A 24,079-nucleotide genomic window follows, 5' to 3' on the forward strand; every position below is an offset into this window, starting at 1 on the left:
TCTTGAGCAGGAAGCAGGCTGTTAGGATCCAAGATTAGCACCTAAGCACTGGTCCTAAAGGACCGTGGACAAGTCATTTACCCTCTGGGAATCAAGTTTCTTCCCCCTCAAAATAGAAGCATGGGACCAGAGGAATATGAAAGCCCCTCCCACCCGTGTGCTCTTGTTCTAGGACACGCTTGCAACCCTGATGAGAGGCTTTATTGCTAAAAAGACAGTGAGGGTTTATTAATTCCTCAAACACCAGCTCCTTGAACCACTCCAGCAATTGCTGTGAAGTACACTGAGGAGGCCTTGGGAGGGGGAGGCTGGAGCCAAGTGGGATGGGACAAGTCACAAGTGGCTCTCTGGCCACCTGCCTTTAGCCGCTTTTGTTCCAGATTCTAGCCAAGAAGCTCTGGGGCCTGACTCTTGCCTCATCCCAAGGCATGAGATGTTTGGGGGTTCCCTGAGGAAGGGAAGGCTAGCGGCATGGCTTCTCTTAGCATAGCCAAGGCCCAAGCCTTTTTCCTCTGCCCGGCTCCCCCTGTCCCCAGATGCTATCCCCAAAACCGAAAGAGCAGAATTCCTGGATTTTCCTTTCCCAGCTCAGAGTTGTCTAAGGCTGGTATGTGGGAACAACTCTTCTACCAGAAGGTCCAGGGCGGTTGCAGCAGCTCAAAGGTGGGGATGCTGGTGACATTAACTGGGATGGAAATGATGGCCCATGGCAGCCCATGCTGTTCCAGGGAGCGGCGGATCATGTAGCTGGGAGGGCATGAAGAGAGGTGGTGATGGTCACTTTCTCAGCACCCCATCATGCCCCACTGCCCCCATCACTCTGGGAGTTCTAGAGCCCAAGGACTTGGCCCTCCAACTTGTTTGGCCCAAGGACTCTTGGCCCTCCAACTGAGGCTGGCGGGAAAGGGACTGGTGATTGCCCCTGACCTCCCCAAATCGTGGCACCCAGCCTGGTGCTGATACAGCCAGAGACAAAGAGCCCTCACCCATCTCGGCCGAGCAGGAAGAGAGCAGGGATGTCAGCTGTGCGCTGGGTACTGTCCTGGATCATCTCCACGTAGAAGCTGTCATTGTCAACCGCATTGTCAGAGATGATCACTGCCCGCCCACCGTGCTCCTGCACCACTCGGGTCTTGGAGAGGAAGGAGCAGCCCCTGGAAGAGGTGGTGATAAGACCAAAGGAAAGGCAGGGTCCTAGCTAGCCCTCAGACTGTCACACTGGAAGGATGAAAGAAGGACCAGGAGGAATTTTTTATAAAGCCTCATAAGTAAATGGTCAAAAATCATGGAGAACCTTAAGACATTTCTTAAAGACCATTAAAAACGTGAGTTATTTCAGAGCGCCACCACCAACACTGATCTCAGAATCCACCCTACACCTGCCCTCCTTTTATGCCTGTGCCTCTCTGCTCCTTACCCTCTCTCCACCAGAGCAATCTGGTCCTGGATGAAGAAACCGTTGCTGAGCTCCCCACAGGCCTCTGAAGGTTCTGCAGGGACAAGGTGAATCTGCTCATACCTTGTGTGCTGAAAGACATTTAGATAGGTCAGAGTGAGGAGACTTGCCAGTTTTAAGACCAGGCTGGTCTACTAGTTCCTCACAAAGTGTGAATAGTAGTTTCTGTATGCTGGGCACTGATTTTTACTAAATTCTCACCAAGGGTTATCTTAGTTGTCCTACTCCATCCTGCCTTTCCATGAACAACATAGGGGAGTTGGTATGGACCCACAAAGGGGAAGTAACTTGCCTTAAGTCACAGAGTGCAGACAGAGCTAGCAGAACCCTTGGTTCCTCACTATTTCGTGTCCCCGAAGACAACTTGTCCCTGTCTGGTGTCCAGGTCCTATTACACCCAGGAGGGTAGCTAACTGGAAGCCCTTTCTTCCTACACAGCAGTCCTGGGAGGACAGAGCTGGATTCTGCACCCTTCTCTGTCCCAGCACTCAAGTATTGGTTGAAGGGATGAGAGAATCACCTTACTTAGTGGGCTGGAGGTGGAGACAAGATCAGAGACAGGGTCTCCCTGAACTTACAAAGATACCACCAAAGTCCTTGGCAGGTGTGGCTGTGAAGATGTATCGAATGTCTCCAGGACTCAGCACTTGGAAGTACAAATAATCATGGATGCGTAAGCCTGGAAGATAAAGAGTACAGGTGAGATGCCTCCGGAGAACAAGCTGCTTCAAGTTCAGATCATGGACACCTTGTCTTCAACAGGGCTGGCTCTAGTCTGGGCTCAGGGACCCAACTTCAGCCAAGTGAGTCCTCCAGGTGGGTGAGACAGATGCTCTCTGCCCTGGGAAGGATAGAGCTGATGCAGAGAGAGTTAGTAACCCCAGAGAGATCAGCAGCTGCCACCACTGCTGCTATGCAGGGGAGCCAGGAAGAAGGAGAGCCCTTGTGTTCTCTCTCTCAGGATGAATCTATCTTTGCTCTGAAGTGGACCTGAGAGTTTCAGGGTGGAGCCATGGTAGCCTTAAAAGTGGACTCTGGTTCCATTGCCATCCCGCTAGTCTAGCCACTATCATTTCTTGTCCTCACAGGTCTAGCTTCTTAACCAGTCTATCTGCCTCCATTTTTTCTCTCTACTGTCCATTCCCCCAAACAACAGTCAGGGGGCTTCTTAAAAATATCTTTTAAAAGAATTATTTATTTATTTGAGAGAGAGGCAGAGACATAGGCAGAGGGAGAAACAGGCTCCCTGCAGGGAGCCCGATGTGGGGCTCCATCCCCAGACTGCGGGATCACACCCTGAGCTGAAGGCAGATGCTCAACTGCTGAGCCACCCAGGTGTCCTGCTTCTTAAAATATCTTAAAGCAAATATGATCAGGTCACTACTCCTATGGCTCCAGTACCCCTCAACAATTACCCTTTGCACTAAAAATAAAATCTAAGCTTTTAAGTGTGGTCCTGTTCCATCTGGCTCTTGGCTCCTACTACAACCTCACCGACTCCTTCCTGGCCTCCTTTCAGTTTCTTCACTTCTCTGAGTCTTCTTGCAACTGTTCCCTCTACGTGGGCGGCTTCCTCCCCTTACCCCACCGCAGTTCTTCCTCTTCACCTGGCTCACTCCTACTCATTGGTTAGGTCATAGCTTAAATGTCTCTAGAGAAACCTGCCTTATCACTGCTCTCCCCCATGCCCCTTCAAAATGAGCTTTTTCTCCATTGACATTTTCAACATAATTTGTAATTATATAGTATTTATAATTTTTTGTTTAATGTCTGTCTCTTCCACTAAGGCAAGAGCTATAGTTTTGTAACTTAGCTCAATGCTGTATCTACATTATGTAACAGCGGCTAGGATATGTGGGTGCTCAATAAAGGTTGTTGAAGGAGTGAACAACTATTTTCAGCTCCATTGCAATGAGGAAGAGAATTTTCAGAACAACCAGATTTTTCTGGCGTTTGAGACCTTCTCTTCAGCACCAAAGTGTAATCTTTTACCTAGACTTGAATCACTGGTTTCCTTAGCCCAGCAAGTGAGGAATGTGGAAGTGTGGAAGCTGCCGCCACAGGTCAAGTAGTCAGTCAACAAACCATCAAGCCACTATTGTGTGTCAGGGTTAGGACTGACTGTGGCTTTAGCTGCCCTTCTCCACTGCCCAAAACTCAGCCACTAGATCAAGTTTCACTGGCTTGGCATTGGTCTCTAAGCCTTTTTTTTCCCCGGGAATGGGGATTTCCCATCAGATACATTCCCAAGAAGCCTTAACACTGAACTCACTTTCCCACACACATCTTTTCCTGGCCGTTGCATCTGCTGATCTGTGTAAATCAAGTGTGGGTATACGTATGTGCTCGTGTGTATGGGTGTATACGTTTATGTGCTCCTTCAGGAGCAAACAGGTTGTGTGTGTACGTGCGTGCCTGTACCCGCGGGCCCACGTGTAAGAATGTGTGCTCCTGTATGCCCACGTGAGTGCTCACATACCTATTTCCAGCTTGTAATCTCTCTAGCTGTCCCTGGTTCCTTCTAGTCACCCCTTCAGCCATCTGGGTCGGCGCTACTGGGGGCGTGGAGAGGAGTCTTGCTTCGACGTGAGGAGCCGAGGACTCAGAGTCTTCGGGTCGCGCCTTCCTCATGTCCCTGGGGACTACCACCCACTCAGTCCATCGCCCATGCCCAGACCTGCCCTGTCCCGAATTCGCGGGGTCCCCAAGGTGACCCGGGACTCCCCGCCCGACACGCGAGCAAGCTAGAGGGCCAGCCCCGCCCCGCAGCGCAGCCCCGCCCGTTGCCGCTCACCGTGGGCCGCGACGCACGCGGGGAGCCAGAGCACGAGACACCACCAGCCCGCGGCGCCGGGGACCATCTCCAGGGCCCGGGCCGGCGCCGCGCTTCCTCCAGCCGCCCCACCGCGCTGGCTCGCTGGACTTCAGCCTGACAGCTGCTCCGGCCCCAGCCCCCAGGCCCGCTCTTACCGCGGGTTGGCGGACGGGAACGAGGCCCACGGCTGATTGGCTCCGATGCCTGCTCGTGTAGCTGCACGTTCCGCCTCTGCGCCTTAGCCCACTTCCTATTGGCCAAGAGAAGTGGGGCCGAGGCCTGATTGGTCTAAACTCTTAACAGCAACTGCCGCCTCCCCTCCCCCGGCGCCCCGGCACCTTAGTTTGGACTCGACTCCGGGACCGCGCGGGCCGGTGGGCGAGCCGGAGAGGGAGGCGAGCCGGAGTTGGGCGCCGCGTCTCGCTTCAGCCGCGGGAAGTCCGCGCGGTCAGCCGCTGCGGTCTCGGCCGGATCTTCCCTGCGGCCGCCTAGCAGGACGACGATTTGCTTCTCCCAAGTGTGCTTTCCTCCTGCTCACCCCTTCCGTGGGAAGGCGTTCGTCTGGCGTCCAGGTGGTCTCCCGCGACCGCCTCTCCGCTCGTCCTCTGCCGGGTTCCACCGGTGCCTGCTCTCCGTCGGTGGGCGCTGGGGACGCGGCTTGGTGATCCCCTCCCTTGGGGAGGCTGTGGCCCGCGCAGAGCCAGAAAACGGGCAGTGGGGCCGGCTGCCGGGTGCCCACGCTTGCTTGTCTGCCACAGTGTACGACTGTGACCTTGGATACCTTTCATAACCTTTCAGCCTCAGTCTCTTCATCTGTAAAATGGGCATAACAAAACCAATGCGATAGGATTGGAAGGGCTGCGAGATCTCTTACCAGGTTCTTATTTAATAAACCTGTCCTACAGGCAGCATCCAATAAATGTGTTTATTGTATTCCTTGGTCTGGCGGGGGGCGGGATGAGGGTTAGTGGGTAACTCGGGACGAGCGAGGATTCTACTTGCTCGAAGAGAAAAGCATGAGCAAAATCGGGCTACCCCAGGCAACCAACATTTCTCGCAAGAGCGCCCTCGGACCTCCAGCCTTGGCCCTTCTAGCCGTACCGACTCTGTGGTAGCAAACTATAGAGTGGCGGAAGTGGCCCGTCCCCTTCCTCTCCCGAGCCAACGGCTGGGCGAAGCTTCTGGGGACTTCTCTGTCGCGGGGGATTGTGGGGTTGCTAGGCCGCCCGGACGCGGAGACTGGAGGAGTAGCGGGCCACCGAATAAGCTTCCAAAATGATGGTGAGTGGCGTTTCGCACATCGGCCGCCATCCGCTGCCATCCGGTCCGTGGGTGACGCCGCCCGGCCCGAGTCGGTCCGGTAGGGCCCTCCGCTCCCTGCTTATTGTGTCTTTACCCGGATCCCGTGTCTACCGGTGACCCCGGCCCGCCGCGGCCCGGCTCGGCCCCAGCACGGAACAGGGGCCCTGGGCGAGGGCTTTGTGGGGCTGGAGGGAAGGCTGTGGTCTGGCCGGCTGGGGACTACAAGTCCCAGGCTGCTTCGGGGCCGCGAGCCCGCCTAGGGGACCCGGTTTGGGGAGCCCCCCCACAATCGTAACCTATGTTAAACGAGTGCAACTTGAGTGTGCATGCATATGCGGTCGGCGGGCCGACTTGGAAGCCCTGGTGCCTTGAGAAATGTGGGGTGTAAAAACATGTGCTTCTAGAACGGGCGGAGGCAGCATGGGGACCTTAAATTGAGCTGAGCCTAAGGGTTCAACTAGGGTTGCTCGCCGGTTCCCCCGCTCGCCTGCTGCTGAATCAGTGGAAACAGACTTGGCTTGTACTTGAGCACTCACTCGTTCATTCCTAAACACGTTTTTAGTGCCTGCCGAACGTAGTGTAACGCTAGCTGATTGTTGGGGGGTGCAGCTCCTCCGCCGGGAGAAGGGACAGGGCACAAGGTGGACACTACATCATAGGTGGGAGGACCCGGGCTCTGACTCCGACTCTGTCTGCCCCTCCGATTTGGCATCAGACCAGGCTTTCCGAGTTGGCCATTCTAACTCGGTGTCGTTTTCTTGAATGACGGGGTGTTGATGAATCCCAGAGGCCCCCTGTAGCATACCCGCTTCCACATCTTCCCTTTCTGCCATCTCAGCTGTAGAGACCTTCCTTGGATCCCAAGCCTCCTGCTGTCTCTTGTGTTACTATTGAGCGAGGCCAGCTTTTAGGGAGGTGTTTGAGGCAAGACCCTAAGATACTGCTCCCTGTGGTACACTTGGCCTTTCGTTCATTCATTTTGGTCTGCCCATCAGAGGAAGTCCTCTGTCCTCTTCTGGCCTGCTGCCGCTGCTTCCTGTCCTGGTAGATGTCACACTGATGCCTGTGAGATGTTGATTCTGTTACCAAATGCCGCGTGAATCCAGTTGTACCCATGATAGAAGGAACCTAGGATTTATCTGTACTCTTTCTCTCTCCGTACCTCTTAGTACTGTCCTTTTTCAGTTCCTCTTCCAGCATTACCTATTCTCGGGGTCGCCCTCATCTTCCATGTAGAGGCAGCAGAGCCCTCGAGAATAAGCGCTATGGAGCCACACGGAATGCCTAGGTTTGTAACTAAGCTGGGTCACCTACTAGGTGTGTGACTTTGAGCATGTTACTAAATTTCTGGCCCTCCGTGTATTCAGGAGATTCATTGAGCTAATACATAGAAAGTGTCCAGCATGTAGTAAGCACTCAGCAAATGTTAGCTATTCTACTAGGTGGTGATTTGCTTCCCTTCCTCTCTGTAATCTGTCCTGCTGACAAGGCTGCCATGAGAGTTTTGGTAGAACTGAGTATCACAACCGAGGCTCTTCTGTCTAGTGATGAAACTCTTCCCTGAGGGGCTCCACCACAGTTGGGTTTTTCTTTGACCCCTGCTCAGTTTCCTTGCTCTATTGGTTATTTATATTTCTCCTTTTGGAATGTGAAACTTCTATCAAGAATCCTCCTTGCTGTCATGCCCTAGTATTCTAGAAGGCTTCTGTGATTGGAAGAGAGGTAGAAGGCACCTGTGGCTCAGTCAGAAGAGCATGCCACACTTAATCTTGGGTTGGGGGTGTAAGCCCCACGTTGAGGATAGAGAATACTTAAATAAAACCTAAAAAAGAAAAAAAGGAAGAGAGGTAAAAGGGTGCCCTGAGGAACCTCAATCTTGTGACTTTTGGTACACTTGTACAGAATGTATGTCTTTGCCTTTGTGGTATTGTGCACTATATGCCTTGGCATATGAACACCTGTTGTTTTACAGAACATCAAGCTTAATAATACTTAAATGTCTTGAGGATGAAGGTTAAGATCATTAAGCTGAAATTCCAGAGCCTACCATGATATCCTTGGCAGATTACTGGTTCCAGTATTGTTTCTTTACTTGAATAAGAATGAATGAGGTTGAAAAGTAACAGAAAAGAAGCTGGACTTTCCATAGCAGTGCATTATTAGCTCCCCAAGGGCATGCCCGACACGGGGCTCAATTCCAGGACCCTGAGATCATGACCTGAGCTGAAGGTAGATGCTCAACCAGGTCAACCACCCAGGTGCCCCTTGTGTACAACTGTTAAAACACCCGCCATCTAGATTTGGCCTCATATGAAGCAATATACATCAGCTTTTGGTGCTGAAAATTCAACTTTGTAAAAACTTGTGTTTGATGTAAGCCATGAATTAAGATAGCACTAGCTTCTAATTTTTGGAAAAGCAGTGGCAGTATGCTGACACTAAATCAATGGAGAAATCTTAAGTACAAAGCAAGTGTGGCTCAGAAGCAGCTAACCACATAGTCCCCACATTCCCTATGCTTTGTAGGCCTTATATAAATGGCAGGCTGGGTATAGGAGAGATCTAAGGGAAGGGAAAGGTGGCTGAGCTGGATTGAGCCAAGCCAGGTCAAACAGGATAAATCCCATGTCGGCCTCTCTGCTCATGGGGAGCCTGCTTCTATTTCTTACTCTCCCTCTGTTCTTTCTCTCTCTCTCTCTCTCTCTCATAAATCTTTTTTTTTTTTTTCTCTCATAAATCTTAAAAAAAAAAAAAAGTTGTACACAAAAGGAAGCAGAGGACATTATGGGATCCTTTGTTCAGGGTGCTCCTAATAGCTGCTGTTGAAAACATCTTGGAAGAATTGGGGCTTTGATGAGTTGTTGGCCTAGTGGTAAGAAAGTGCATTAAAATTTTTTAAAAAAATATCTTTATAGGGATCCCTGGGTGGCGCAACGGTTTGGCGCCTGCCTTTGGCCCAGGGCGTGATCCTGGAGACCCGGGATCGAATCCCACATCGGGCTCCCGGTGCATGGAGCCTGCTTCTTCCTCAGCCTGTGTCTCTGCCTCTCTCTTTCTGTGACTATCATAAATAAATTAAAAAAAAAAAAAAAAAAGAATGTTTAAAAAAAAAAAAATCTTTATATATATAATCATTATTATTAAATAAACTTTGCAGCCAACATAAGGCTCAAACTTATGACCTGGAGATCTAGAGACATCTGCTCTACCGACTAAGCCAGTGACGTACCCCAGGAAAGTGGTTTTGGTAGGAAGTGCCAGAATAAGGGTGCCTGGGAGGCTCAGCTGGGCATCTGACTCTTGATTTCAGCTCAGGTCATGATCTCAGGGTCTTGAGATCTAGCCCCACTCAGTACTGAGTCTCTTGTCCCTCCTCTGTGCCCTGCCCCCATGTGTGTATGTACACACACATACTCACAAATAAGTAAGAAATATTTTTAAAAGTGCAAGGGTAGCTCTTGTAAATAGAGGTACAATTTGGAGGTGGAGGTAAGAAAAAGTCTTCACAAGCATTATTATTATTATTTTTAAAGATTTTATTTATTTATTCATGAGAGACACACACATAGAGAGAGAGAGAGAGAGAGAGAGGCAGAAGCACGGGCAGAGGGAGAAGCAGGCTCCACGCAGGGAGCCCGACGCGGGACTTGATCCTGGGTCCCCAGGATCACACCCTGCGTTGCAGGCGGCGCTAAACCGCTGTGCCACAGGGGCTGCCCCTTCACAAGCATTAAGTTATCCTGTTGGAGAAGTGAAAATTTGTGGAAGACCGTCAGAAAAGTTTGAGATCCAAGTCAGTTTTTGATTTGAAATGTAAGACTATCCAGGATGAGGATGAACTGAAGAACCTTGGAGGCTGCTGTTTAGTAGGACAGGGTGAGGGTGGAGCCTTTGGAAGGGACACCTTTTTCCTTAGAGGAGATTTAAGAGGCCTGAGAGAATGCTGGGAGTATAAAGAAGCCATTTCTTGTTGCCAGACCTGGGACACTTCTGTGAAAGGGAAGGAATTTTCCCTTCACCTTGTGCTTGGCCCCAGATTTAGGGGTTTATCTGACAGTTATTCTTAAAAAAAAAAAAGAAAAAAAGAAAAAAAAAGTAATGAAAAATGTTCATTGGGAAAAAATTGAAACAAAAAAGAAAATATACAATACAAAGAACCCTCTTTACTCCCACCCTCATACTCATTAGAGTGTGTTGTGCATCTTTCCAGCCCCTTCTATGTATTTACATATATTATCTTGCCTCCTACTTTTTCTCTTTTTGTGTTTTATGTAGATAAAATGTAAATCAAAACATGCCATTCCTCTGCTAAAAGTTTTTCCAGAGCTTCCTTTTGTAGGAATAAAATCTAAATTCCTTAGCATGGTCTGCAGTTGAGTATGTGATCTGGTTCTGGCATGCCTCTTCAGCCCTATCCCAGTCTTCCTCCTGCCTACTACCCTCCAGCTGGACTGGCCAAAGGAGTTGGACTTTTTCAGGAATTGCCCAGTGAATATGGAGTCAACCTCATGGGTCACTTGACTTTCTTGTGTGTTAATCCCTGACTCCTTATTGTTGGGTTGAGATATTCCTTGTGCTTTCCCATGGCTTTTCTGCTCAGACACCTGAAGTACCTATAGAGGTAGACATGGGCAGTGGCTTTCAAACTTCATATTGCAATCCATGGTAAAAAAATAAATTTAAGTCATTGCCTAACATACAGAATTCAGTCACAAGCACAGGAAGACTGAGTCTGGTTTATGAGCTCATCCGTGAAGATACAGGTTTTGATACAAACTCAGTTTGCTAGGATGAAGAATTACTGTCTGTGCTGATGGTCACTGAAGTAAAGGTCTCTAAACAAGCCTTTAAACTCTGTCTTCCCAGAGTTTCTAAGGCAGGTCTGCAAATAAAACTCTATAGGAATAGTGGCTGTTCTCAAGGCTAGCATGCAAAATAGAGAAAAATTTCTGTTGGGACATTTGATTGGAGATTGGTCGCTGGGAATCTGTAGAACCTACATGAGAGATGGACACACTGTAGTAGTTTCACTGAGTTAGATTTGTTGTCATTTTGTGAAACAGACAGACATGCTATTTGTTTCTCTGCCTGGTTCCTTCCCTATACTTCAGCTAAGCATGTTTTGGTAAAGCTGCTTGCCTGGGCATCTCCAGGACACCACCTGAAGATGCAGGCACCTCATGTTTTGCATCAGTGCCCCATCAACTTCTCTAGGATTAAGCTGTAATGCAGATAAATGGTTGTTTTGCTGGAGGGTTAACACTGAGCTGCTTCCTCTTGTGCTGTGACCTAATTCTTCAAGACAGGGAATGGTGTCAGAAGTTGAAAAGGAAAAAAAAAAAAAAAAAGAAGAAGTTGAAAAGGCTATGCTTATTCCACTGAGCACTGGAGAACATAGTATTTGATCTGTTTTTTTAAGACTAAATTATGCTTCTCATACCATTTTCTAGCACACCTGTAGGATATGCTATAGTCTTAGCAGTATCCCTGAATGTAGGAGCTAGTTAAGGAGTCAGTGTGGTGGATAGTGGGAATAATGGTTTTAAAAAGCCTCCAGAGGGGCACCTGGGTGACTCAGTCCATTAAGTACTTGACTCTTGATTTCAGGTCATGATCTCAGGGTCATGAGGTCAAGCCTGGTATCAGACTCTGAGTTCAGCAGGGAGTCTGCTTCTCTCCCTCTGCTCCCCTTCCTTTGCATGTGTGTGTGTGCAAGCGTGCTCTCAGTTCTTTAAAAGTCCTCCATATATTTGTTATGGGAAAGATGGAAACATTTATCCTTTATGCTCCCTCCTTGTATTTCATTGTAATAGATGATTATTAAAAGCAGTCCATTGTTCTTTCTTCTCTAGCCCACACCAGTTATCCTGTTAAAAGAGGGGACCGATAGCTCCCAGGGCATCCCCCAGCTTGTAAGTAACATCAGTGCCTGCCAGGTGATTGCAGAGGCTGTAAGAACCACCCTAGGCCCTCGTGGCATGGACAAGCTGATTGTAGATGGCCGAGGTAAGTGTGCAGGGTTCCTCAGGCTGGGGTGCAGGAGAGGAGACTCCTGGGGAATGTTCTGGGTTAGCAGAGGTTGGCATCAGAAATGCTGCTACTTCTAACATCTCAGAAGGATTGGTCTCTATGAAATGATTCCATTTTAATACATTGTCCTGAAGGCTGACCCTATGGGAATGTATGGGAGATATTGGGCTCAGGAGCCTGTTTCCTTGTAGAGAGAGTCAGACTGGAAACATGAAAGGGGACTATCTGAGTTGCTTGTGATCATTCCAATTGTATCATGTTACCAAGACAGAATTCTCCCTCCTGTTTTAGTGTATTAGCTGACGTGTGAGATAGGGTATCAACTGTGTCAAGAATATCTAAACGGTTTCTCATTCTCATTTAAAGTAATATTTTCTACATCCAGTTTGAAGTGTGCTAAATGCTATTCAGAGAAAATCAGGTGCTCTTGGTCTTCAGAAGCTTGTGATTTTAAGTGGCCCTTTGTGCACAGAGCTAAGTCTATAAAAAAATCAGTTCATTTATGCCATGATCTCCTCTGCCTCATACCAGTAAAGAGTACGCGGGCTCCAAGTCCAACTGGGAAAAGGGTCTTTAAATTTTTACTTTGTGTTTGTTCCTTTTAAGGCAAAGCAACAATTTCTAATGATGGGGCCACAATTCTGAAACTCCTTGATGTTGTCCATCCAGCAGCAAAGACTCTAGTGGACATTGCTAAATCCCAAGACGCTGAGGTGGGAAAATCAAGCATGTGTTTAAATAAACTTTGAAATACATGCCTGCTTGCTCCTTTGCTTTTCTTTTAAAATTTTTTGACTTTATATCTGAAATTATGATTTCACAAGTAATACATGCTTGTAAAATATTTAGATGGAATTGAGGATCTTTTAAAATTCATACTGTTTCATTGCATGTAGCTGAAATCTTAGGACTACGCTCATGTGCTGGCATTCATATCAGTGACCTGGTACATAATTTAATCTCTAATGTGTCACCTTATAAGATGGAGCTGGAAACTGTTTCCAGTTTACCTGTTTTTTATTGTGGGTTTATTTTTTAATTTTTTTAATTTAAATTCAATTTGCTGATATACAGTATAACACCCAGTGCTCATCTCATCATGGGGTTTTTTTAATGATAAAATATAGGTAACATGAAATATACCACTTTAGCCATTTTTAAGTGTATAATATGATGGCATTAACTTGTCTGTCTTAAAACATTTCTAACACTGGAATCTTGATAATAAATATTGAGAGAAAAGGTTTGCATTATAGAGTATTACAGGTATATTTTGAAGTTTTATAAAAGGTTTATTGGGACCCAGTAGCCTATAAAAACAGTATGGCTTATATAAAATTAAAGTGAAAATAGTCTGGATTTGGCCTGTTACTATCTTTATTAAGGGACTAATTAATACCTTTCTGGCCAGGAATTTGGCAGCTTAAACCCTTTACCACAGCAACACTTTTTCCCCCTTGAAAATCCCTCACATTTAACAATGGACATAATTGAATTGAAGGTAAATTTCTGTGAAATCAGAGGTGACTGGTTTTAGCTCTTTCTCCCTCATTAAAGATAGGGTTTAGATCCTATTGTAGAAAATGACTATGTTAGACATTTAGCAGACTAGTGATCTGCCTGTTCCAACCAGTGTTCAAAGTGTAAAGGACTTTGGTCCTAGAGGGTTGTTTTATTTATTTTTAAAATTCTACTTCTGTTTTTTGTTTTGTTTTGTTTTAAAGATTTTATTTATTTATTCATGAGAGACACAGGGAGAGAGAGGCAGAGACATAGGCAGAAGGAAAAGCAGGTTCCATGCAGGGAGCCCAACATGGGACTCAATCCCGGGTCTCTAGGATCACACCCTGGGCCAAAGGCAGGCGCTAAACCGCTGAGCCACCCAGGGATCCCCTAGAGGATTGTTTTAATGGGATTTGGCTGGAAATTATCTTTTTGTAAACTCCTATAGTACTTTGTGCTTCTTTTAAAGAATATTTTCTGATGTTTCCTGCTACTGTGGTTACTTATGACACATAAGTATTATAAGTATGACTAGAAGTGTCTTGTTGTTCATCAATCCCATATATGTAATAAGTTCTTGGTTAATCTGCTTGTGTAATTTCGTATCCTGAGGAACTGGTTGTCCAAATCAGCCCTCTTTGGAGAATGGGCATGGCTGGTGAGTTAATTTTGTAGCCCAGAGCCATTTGATGGAATGGATACCTAACTGCTGTTATCACCTTCCTTGTACTTGTTGCCATCACCTGTGCTTCCAGAAAAAACATTTCACACCCATTTAAACAGTCCCCACTTTAAATGGGTAGGTTGCCTAAAAATGGAGTTTCAGGCTTTATCTCTAACCGTGAGAGAATATGGGGGCACCTGGGTGGCTCAGTTAAGTGTCTGCCATTAGCTCAGGTCATGATCCCAGGGTCCTAAGATTGAGCCCCATGTCCAGATCCCTGCTCAGTGAAGAGCCTGCTTCTCCTTCTCCCTGTCGCTCTCCCTGCTTGTGCATGTGTGCTCCTCTCTCTGTCACATAAATAAAATCTTTAAAAGAAAAAGAATAATAAACATGAGAAAATGTGAATTTCTTACTATCTTCTTCCAGGTCGGTGATGGTACCACCTCAGTGACTCTGCTGGCTGCAGAGTTTCTGAAGCAGGTGAAACCCTATGTGGAAGAAGGTTTGCACCCACAGATCATCATCCGAGCTTTCCGCACTGCCACCCAGTTGGTATGGGAATAACTGGCTGCCCTGGCCTTTGCCTGGGTACCTTCATGTTTTCCTTAGAATAATACCTTTAGTGGGGTGTAAAGAGACTGGTAACTGGGTTCCTTGGACATTTTCTGAATTTTCCCTACTAATCTCAGTTCTACCATTCAGTAGCTATTTGACTAGCTAATCTCTTTAAGCCTCTGGTTTCCTGGTGGACTCAGTAAGTGAGAGTGGGGTTTTTTAGTTTGTTTTTTATCAAGTTCCTCATGACACACGTCTTGGGACCTTGTTCTTATTAACCTTTGACCTTCATTCTGTGATCTTCGGCCAGTCAATCACTCCAGGCTTTATTTTCTTCCTTTACTCTCTGTTTCAGGGGTGCTTGGTGTCTCAGTCAAGTTATTTCAACTCAGGTCATTGATCTCAGGATCATGGGATCAAGCACTAGATCAGGCTCTGCTCTCTGTGGGGAGTTGGCTTGAGATTCTCTGCTCTCCCTCCACCCCTCAAAAAAATTATTTACTATCTGTCTTTCAGGGTGGTGACATTAAAACAAGATCATATATGAGAAGATACTTTTGAAAAGATACTAAGTTTATTTATTTTTTTTTAATTTTTTTTTAATTTTTATTTATTTATGATAGTCACGGAGAGAGAGAGAGGCAGAGACATAGGCAGAGGGAGAAGCAGGCTCCATGCACCGGGAGCCCAACGTGGGATTCGATCCAGGGTCTCCAGGATCGCGCCCTGGGCCAAAGGCAGGCGTCAAACCGCTGCGCCACCCAGGGATCCCAGATACTAAGTTTAAAATACAGATATATTGCATAACACATCTAATTAACCTATAAAGTACTAGAAATCGTCATGGATATCTTTCATAAGCCAGAAGGTTTGACCCAATCTAGCATCCTAGCTTGTTTCTGCTTATTTGTTTTAGTGTGTTCCTTGCATATTCAGAGTTAAATCCTGGAAATACCCTGATGATTCTTCAGAACTATATCTATACTGGACCTATACCTGTTTGTCATGGGGAGTTTTCTAAACTGTAGAGATTTGTGTTTCCAGGCAGCTACAAGACTTGGAAATATTGTTTGAGCTACAGAGTGGGAATGTTTAAGATTTGGGAGTAAACAGATTGGAGAGTGGCAAGAGAGACTGGGATCACCTCTCCATTTTGCCCTTGGCACCAGAGACTCATTCGGCTTCTGTTGTTGGCAGGCAGTTAACAAGATCAAAGAGATCGCTGTGACTGTGAAGAAGGAAGATAAAGTGTAAGTTTCTGGTGGGCTTTGTCAGAACCTTGACTTTCCGTGGCCAAATTGGATGTAGAAGTGTATTGCCACCCTGTATGGGCCTGGGGCTATTTGGCTCTTGATAGACCCTTGGCTGTGCCCCAGCTCACACAGCACAAAAGAGGCTGTCCACTGTAGTTTTAAAGCTGTCACACATGAGGTCTCTGATTGCAATCACCATCTGCCAGTAATAATCTGTCCTAAAGATATAGCAGATGAGGTTGGTGTGGTCTGAGTTTAGGGACTAGAACAGAGACCCACTCCACATTGTAGTAGACTCAACACGAGGGGGTTTCCGGGCCTGACACAGGTCCCACCATCCTTGTGTCCCAGGGAACAGAGGAAGCTACTGGAGAAGTGTGCCATGACCGCCCTGAGCTCTAAGCTGATTTCCCAGCAGAAAGCCTTCTTCGCTAAGATGGTGGTGGATGCAGTGATAATGCTCGATGAGTTGTTGCAGCTTAAAATGATTGGAATCAAGAAGGTGCAAGGTGGTGCTCTAGAGGTAAGCCTGTTACAGCCTCCCTAGGAGGCTCTTACTCTCACATGGACTCTTCAGACAAGTTGGTACACGAGGTGAACACATATTACAGGTGTTGTGAGAATGCATTTTGGGCTAGAAGTCGACTTGAGTTGTATTCCCCCACTCTGTCACTATAGCCTGTGACTGTAGATATATTTTGTAATATCTATGGAACTGTATTTACTTTTCAGCAGAAATCATAAACTCATTGATTTTTAGAATCTCAGTGTGATGTGGGAGGGGATAGCACCAGATCCATCTGATAATTACCTGTGACCCTCTCAGTTAATAAATCTGAGAACTTCTTAGTCCATTCTTTTCCAAGTCACACGCCCAGGCTCTCCCTTTTGCATCTGTAAGCACATATGTAAATACTGCTTTTCTAAACACAAGTATTCATTTATAATACATAATGTTGTAACTTGCTTTTGTCCATTTAACCACGTATTTTAGAATTTGATCTATATCAGCACTTGGGGCTTTTAATCCAGTTCTGCACGATAGAGCTTTCTCTGATGGTAGGACTGTTACATGTCTGTGTTGTCCATTTTATGGTAGTTGTTAGCCATGTGTAGCTACCACAGCACATTAAATGTAGTTAGTACAACTAAGGAACCAAGCTTTTAATTTTTATTTATTTAAAGTAGCAACATGCAGTTCATGGCTACTGCATTGCCTAGCATAACTAACTTGTTCTTTTTTTAACACAGTGATATCTAGAAGCATCTTTTGATGTTGGCATCTCCATGCCACTTTGGTCCTTCTCCCCTCTGACCTGCCCTACTTCTTTACTCAATCGTGGTGACCCAACCTGAGGTGATTTGGATACAAGACCTGCTTGAAATATTAAAGCCTGGCCCAGCCCTTCACTTTTTGTTCTTTGACTTTTATCTTTCCAGATTATATTCCCACTCTGTGCTCCTTCCTCCCCTTCCTCCTGTCATGGCACCTGTCAGTGGACTGAGGTTCTCTTTTCTCAAATAAAGCTGTGAGGAATCTGTAGGGCATCTGAGCAACCCCCCTGTCTTTGGTCCCCGTACCCCTCCTTTCTCAGCCCATCCATCATGGCTTACTGACTTTGTTTTTACCACTGCTTTGGTAGCAGCAGTCATCTCCTGGGCCTTCCTGTTTCCCCAGACTCTTGAGATTAGATTGGCATTCACTCAACTAGGGAGCAAAAGTGATCGTTTTGTGTGGTCAGAAAGCCAGGGGCTCCGACCCACTTCTTAGGCTGTCCAACATTCCTTAAGCTCATATAAAACCTTTAACACAAAACCTGACTCACAGAATTCAGTAAATGGTGGTAGTGGTTATTGACTTATTCTCAGGATTAATGGAGAACTTCCTGATCTGTATCTTTAGTCCTTACCTCCCCCTTGAACCTCAGGCTCCTGTATCTGCTACTGAATTCATCATCCAGTCCTCCGAACCTGTAGCACTTTCTGTGTTCTTTGATATGGTTGGTATCATCACCATTGACTTAGTCCCTCACGCCAGAAATGCAGGGTCATCTTTAAAAATCTTTATAACAGACACAACCCATCAATTACCATTGTCTCATTTTGCCCACCAATTTACTATTTACTTCTTAAAGCTATCTCTTTTACTTATTCTAAGACCACTGTCCCGGCCGTGGTCACCCTTCCTCCAGTCTTACATCCCCTTAATCAGCTCTATTTTCTGTTGTAAGGTGAGCTTCCACAGTTTACTACCCTGTGTATAAAGCCTTTGGGGGTTCCACATTGCATATAGGATAAGAGGCAGGCCTTAGCAGAGCCTATATAATATTCTCCTAAACTGGCCCCTGCCCTCTGCTTATATTCCTGCAACTATAAATGGCTTTGCATTCTCTGATACCAACACACTGCTTCTTCAGAACATCTTTTCCTTTTTCTGTTTGATAATTCTGCCTATGCATGTTGATGTAGCTCAGGCATTGCCCCCTTTAGGATGCTGTGGATTTGAGTAATGCACGAATGTGTTCACTGATAAAACTACCATATTCTAGATTAGGACTATAGATTAGCACTGGCAGAAAACATAGAGGTCACTGAGCTCAATATACACTTTTTTTTCGAGTGGAAATGACTTGATCATTTACTAAGAAAGAGATCTGAGATTTGAAATGCCGAAGTCAGTCCCAGGTACAATGTGCTTACTCCTCCCTGCTATTAAATCCAACCCATGGGGAGCTCATGTTCTGAGGGACTGACATGGAGGAAGCCACAATTGTACCTAGAGAACTGTACAAGGAATTTCTGACACTTAGGACCATCTGGCCTCATCAAGAAGCACCTAGGCTACTGCACACAGGTAGAGTATGTGTGTGCGTGTGCACAGGGCAGGTACGGGGGGGTATGTAGAGGTGTGTCCAATAGCTGCAGACTGGGGTTTGAGTTGGGATTGAAGGGGTGAGGCATCAGGACTATACCTTACTCACAAATGCCCGGCCCCTGCCTAGTACCATAGGATATGTTCAGCATTATCCCTTGGCACCTGCTTTGGATGTCAGTCTTAGAGGATAGTGCAAACAGACCTTTACTGTGCTGAGTCTCTGCAAGCTGAATGATTGGTTTTCTTCATACTGAAGGGACACCCAAAATCTGTTTTGTGTTTTCCCCAGATTTTATGAAAATGAAAAGGCTTTGTTGTAACAGTGAAATAAAGACATGGTTAATTCCATCAGGTTCAGGGGAATGGACACACATTAGTGTAGCATACCTGATTTCATTTCAGGCCAATACTGAACTGTTTACTGTTTTTTTGTGTTTTGTTTTTTTTTGTTTTTTTTTTGACAGGAGTCCCAGCTGGTAGCTGGCGTTGCATTCAAGAAGACTTTCTCTTATGCTGGGTTTGAAATGCAACCCAAAAAGTACAACAATCCAATGATTGCCCTTTTAAATGTTGAACTTGAGCTGAAAGCTGAGAAAGATAATGCTGAAATCAGAGTCCACACGGTGGAGGTAGGCCCCACCAGCTGGCAGTTGCATGGAAACAGCTTTCTGGGCCAATGTCTTGGGTCTTTGTGGCCATCTTGGGACCAGCTCTGTTTCTCAGTCTCCTTAAGTACCCACTTCTGGCCCCTGAATATATTGCTGTCCAAATACCAGGCCCACTTCTTTTCTCAGTGAAAAGTTGGTGACCTAGACCTGAGGAGGTTTGAATAGAGAAGACCTGCTGAAGTATTATCCTCTCGCCCCATTAAGGGCTGGCAGGGGCCCTCCTCCCTTACATCGAGCCCAGTATTTTGAGTCTTCTCACTTGAGCAGATGAAAGGTCTCCTCCTGTACCTGGTTCTACACTGTAGGGACAGGTGTACTCCCATCACTGATTATACCAAGGCTGTATCTGGAAGTAGCAGTGCCACCCAACCATAAGCAGGTGGTATTGGGTAATGTGTCCCCAACACAGAATGGCCTCTGGGGGAAGAGGTCTTGTCATTGGGAACTCCATGGGTCTAGCTTCTCAGAGGAATGTAGAACACTCAGGCTAAACTATTTCTCGCACCTTGCATGTCAGCTCTGGGGTAACTCCTAGTCCTGGGGTTACTTTCTGCTTTTGTGTTTGAAAGCTTTAAGTGGTTGCTAAGTTACTGTATAGGGTCCTTGTTTAGTTGGACTGAGGAGAGGCTATTCTGTTTACACTTGTTAATTCCCAGATAAATCAGCATATTTTATTTTAAGGGGTATATCTTAGCCTACCATGTTTCCTCATCTTCCCCCAAAAGCATCCTCTTCTTTTTCTGGGTCTTTTCAGGATTATCAGGCAATTGTTGATGCTGAGTGGAACATTCTCTATGACAAGTTAGAGAGGATCCATCATTCTGGAGCCAAAGTCGTCTTGTCCAAACTCCCCATTGGGGATGTGGCCACCCAGTACTTTGCCGACAGGGACATGTTCTGTGCTGGCCGGGTGCCGGAGGAGGATCTGAAGAGGACAATGATGGTAACCAAATATTCCCATGCTGCTCCTTAGTGTTCGTGGCCTTGAAGGGGTTTTCATTTACTCCTGGTGTACTAGAGTGCAGTAAGGTGGGCATGTGACCCTAGGCTTGTCTTCAGTGGTTTTTTTTTGTTTGTTTGCTTTTTTTTTGTTTTTTGTTTTGTTTTGTTTTGTTTTGTTTTGTTTTTGGCTTTGAAGTATTCCAGTCACCATGTTCATGTGCTCTGCACAGGCAATACTCAAGTCAGGAAATCTGATTTGTGAGAGCACCTAGTAGTAATGCTATGATAAACTCAAGTTTGGTGTTTTCAGCCAAGTTTACTCCTTTTCTTTTTGAGCATCTCACCAAAGACATGTTGGGTCTAAAGCACCTATCTTAACTAGTTGTTGGGCCCAGGACAAACTAGGTGGGGGAGTGGGTACTGGTGAAGTAAAGGGTCCCCATCTTCTTTGAACTAGGCCTGCTTGCCTGTCACATGTTTTTGTTCTGTTTTATTTTCTCCTCTTCCAGGAGGGTAAGGGTGAGAGTGGGTTATCCAGTGGGACTCTCCTGGGGCACTGTAGCAGAGTTTAGCATGGGAATTAGCTTTTGAGACTGGGTGGCGGGAAGTTGTCTTTGGGCTTCATGTGAGCCTTTACTGCCAGGTGATCTTACCTTCTTGGACCTTTCAGGCCTGCGGAGGCTCCATCCAAACCAGTGTGAATGCTCTGTCAGCTGATGTGCTAGGCCGCTGCCAGGTCTTTGAAGAGACGCAGATTGGAGGCGAGAGGTGAGCCATGGCCCTGGGCTGCCTGTTGGCTGAGTTCATAGGATCTGCCTGGGTCTGGTCTTCTCCCATCTTTTGGGTGTGGTATGCAGCACGTGCTACTCTTTTGGAGGTCTCACCTTTCGGGGCTTCAAGGACTCCAATATAAACTGTTTTGAGGGGGAAGAAGATCAAGTTGAAGCTAAAGTCTGACTCTACAATATTTTATGCCTCAGGGATACAGCCCCAGCCCTTTCCCCAAGCAGGTCTCCAAGAGTGAGATTGAAAAACCTAGTGAGAGGGATCCCTGGGTGGCGCAGCGGTTTGGCGCCTGCCTTTGGCCCAGGGTGCAATCCTGGAGACCCGGGATCGAATCCCACGTCAGGCTCCCGGTGCATGGAGCCTGCTTCTCCCTCTGCCTATGTCTCTGCCTCTCTCTCTCTCTGTGTGACTATCATAAATAAAAATTAAAAAAATAAATAAATAAAACCTAGTGAGGAACAAAAGAGCAGCTGCTGAGTGTTGGGAGGAGGTGGTGAGGTTGCATGCAGCAGCTGGGCAGCAGAAAGAAGTTCACATGTATGATTTGATCATGGGTGCAGGTACAATTTCTTCACTGGCTGCCCCAAGGCCAAGACCTGCACTATCATCCTTCGTGGTGGTGCTGAGCAGTTTATGGAGGAGACAGAGCGATCTCTGCATGACGCCATCATGATCGTCAGGAGGGCCATCAAGGTACTAGGCTGGGGTTTCCTGCCCACATAGCCCACTCTGCCTCCCCAGCTGATAAGACCCTGGATTTGTGTGCTGATTTCTTCCCTGTATAAGCTGTCCTTCCCTAGATGGCCTATTGGCCCTGAGTTGCCTCACAAATCCTAGAGAAATAGCCTCAGTCTCTAAAAATAAGTCACATTGCTTTTAAGGCTATGATTTGTGAGCAAGCAGTGAAGCTGCTATTGTCAGCCATTCCAGTGATTGTATCAATGCCCTCAAACTACCAGGTGACCTTAAAGACGGTCAGAAACCATACGTTCACCAGATCAAAGTTGGGATGGGCTAGATCTGGGCTTCCTGTGGTTTGGGATGGGGAGGAATGAGGCCCCCTTCTGTCCTAGAGGGCCTATTGACTGGCTGATCTAGCTCGGCTGTGGCTGGTGCTTGGATCAGGGGCCTGTTAGCATTGAAAGGTGGGTCTTGTCTCTGCAGAATGATTCAGTGGTAGCTGGTGGCGGGGCCATTGAGATGGAGCTTTCCAAGTATCTGCGGGATTACTCAAGGACCATTCCAGGAAAACAGCAGCTGTTGATCGGGGCATATGCCAAGGCCTTGGAAATTATCCCACGTCAGCTGTGTGACAATGCTGGCTTTGATGCCACAAACATCCTCAACAAGTTGCGGGCTCGGCATGCCCAGGTGGGTCCTTCTCCTTGGGGTCCAGGGTCTGGGTGCATGGAGCTAAATTTTGAGTGTGTGTTGGGCCCCAGTAACAGGGCTAGAACTAAACCCGGTACTAGCCAGCTGTGCCTCTGAGGGCAGAGAGAAAGCCACAGTGCCAGGGCTGGAGGTTCCAGGGTTTATTTAGTGCTGGGAAGAGTATGATGGCTCCTTGTGGTGCCATCAGAGGAATCAGGGGGATCTTGCAGCCTCCTCCCTAGAGGCACACGCTGACCATGTGTAGTGGGCTTCCCAAGGTGGTGGTGAAGTGTTCCAGAGCCCTGCTGAAGAGTGGCCTGGCCACGGCCCTACCGCCTCTAAGTTGTGGTCTCTCTCAGAATCTAATTTGTTCATTTGCTGTTTAACAAATATTTGTTTAGAAATATTTGTGACAGCAGCATTTGGTGAGTGGCCTTGTTTCTGACTTGTGTGAGGGCTTGAAGCAAATCATTCACTTCTCCATTTCCTAATCTGAAATGGAGACTAATTGAAGCAGTAAGCTAAGGGATTAGAAAGTGTTCCTCCCGAGAAATAGACAGTCCTCAGGTGACCTGAGGCCAGAGCCTCCCCAAACACAGCATGTTGACTGGAAGAGGGCCCAGAACTCTTGAGTGAACAGCATATCTAGGGTTTGAAGAGGGTGATTGCTAGGGGCACAGGCGAGATGTGTACATCCAGGTTCCTGGTGTGAGGCCAGGCAGACACCATCCTCCTTGGAGAAATGCAGGCAAGTTCAGAGAGCATGAGTTTCCTAACACCCGGAGTCTTTGGAGGATAGGCAAGAAGCTATTTGAGAGCAATTCCCTCTCACTTCCCCTTTTTCTGCTTTTTTAGGGGGGCATGTGGTATGGAGTGGATGTCAACAATGAGGACATTGCTGACAACTTTGAGGCGTTTGTGTGGGAGCCAGCCATGGTGCGCATCAATGCCCTGACCGCAGCCTCTGAGGCTGCCTGCCTTATCGTGTCAGTGGATGAGACCATCAAAAACCCTCGCTCAACAGTAGACGCTCCCCCAGCTGCGGGCCGAGGACGGGGCCGGGGCCGCCCACACTGAGAGGCACCTTGTCCCTCACAAGAGTGGCTGGCAGGCTGGCTGCAGGGTATGCTTACTCTGTCTTGGTTAATGGGTATTATGAGGAAGGGGTAGTAATTGGCCTGCTCAGCTCTCACTGGAGGTTATTTAAATAAACTTAAAGACTTAAATAAACTTAATAGACTTAAAATTCACTTGGCAAATTATTTGGACTGGGAGTTTTACTTAGAAATGTCTTGACTCCTCCAGGTCAGGATTTTACTTTTGTATGTGCTCACCCACAGATAGAAAAATGTTCTTTTCTGTTGGGCTGAGTCCTCAACAGCCTCTGGTTATTACAGGAGAGTGTGGGTCCACTCTGCCGGCGGGGAGCTCCACTAGAGGGTCCTCTATCCAGAAGATTCACTTTAGTGGTTTTCTTAGTCCCAGAAGTGGCTGGGAGCTGTGGAGTCCCTTTTCTTCTCATGTCTTCTTGTTTAGCCCTGGCCTCGCCAGGCACTGCTCTCAGGGTTTGTCTGGTTTTGAGTAAATGTGTTACATTACCTTATTCGCTCCTTCTACCTCCATACTCTTTTGGCTCAGTCTTTGGTCTGTCTTAAGCAAGATCTCCTGGTTGAGGACTCTTGGAGGAATGTTCTAGAGGCCACATTCTCTTTAAATTCTGTAGTGATTCCTTACAAGTCCATTGAGGTGGCTGAAGGAACACCCACCTGGTCTTCTTAGTTCAACCACTGATGGTCTTGGGAGTTCCTTTTGCTTTTTCCTGACCAGTGGAGGTTTGGAATGGCCAAAATGAAATGGAA

At 46.9% G+C, this 24,079-nt stretch overlaps 2 protein-coding genes across 3 annotated transcripts; one reads left to right on the forward strand and one right to left on the reverse strand.

Annotated features, from left to right (window-relative positions):
- Positions 1 to 183: 183 nt before the first annotated feature.
- PRADC1 (protease associated domain containing 1) lies at positions 184 to 4,407 on the reverse strand. The gene is made up of 5 exons (XM_041756221.1): positions 4,251 to 4,407; positions 2,035 to 2,135; positions 1,418 to 1,527; positions 987 to 1,154; positions 184 to 747 (listed from the first exon to the last, which is right to left on the reverse strand). The coding sequence occupies exons 1-5, from the start codon at positions 4,315 to 4,317 to the stop codon at positions 627 to 629; spliced, it is 567 nt and encodes a 188-aa protein (XP_041612155.1). The 5' UTR covers positions 4,318 to 4,407; the 3' UTR covers positions 184 to 626.
- Positions 4,408 to 5,394: 987 nt separating this feature from the next.
- Positions 5,395 to 23,461, forward strand: CCT7 (chaperonin containing TCP1 subunit 7). 2 transcript variants are annotated; one of them, XM_041757133.1, is made up of 13 exons: positions 5,448 to 5,552; positions 6,759 to 6,861; positions 11,426 to 11,579; positions 12,210 to 12,316; positions 14,197 to 14,322; positions 15,523 to 15,575; positions 15,930 to 16,101; positions 18,918 to 19,082; positions 19,876 to 20,064; positions 20,734 to 20,831; positions 21,410 to 21,542; positions 22,014 to 22,220; positions 23,076 to 23,461. In XM_041757133.1, the coding sequence occupies exons 3-13, from the start codon at positions 11,552 to 11,554 to the stop codon at positions 23,295 to 23,297; spliced, it is 1,500 nt and encodes a 499-aa protein (XP_041613067.1). In that variant the 5' UTR covers positions 5,448 to 5,552; positions 6,759 to 6,861; positions 11,426 to 11,551; the 3' UTR covers positions 23,298 to 23,461. The 2 variants fall into 2 exon arrangements, with proteins under 2 accessions (XP_041613066.1, XP_041613067.1); XM_041757132.1 differs by lacking the exon at positions 6,759 to 6,861 and having other exon boundaries at positions 5,395 to 5,552.
- Positions 23,462 to 24,079: the final 618 nt, after the last annotated feature.

The sequence above is a fragment of the Vulpes lagopus genome, chromosome 5, assembly GCF_018345385.1.
Source record: "Vulpes lagopus strain Blue_001 chromosome 5, ASM1834538v1, whole genome shotgun sequence".
Taxonomy (NCBI): Eukaryota; Metazoa; Chordata; class Mammalia; order Carnivora; family Canidae; genus Vulpes; species Vulpes lagopus.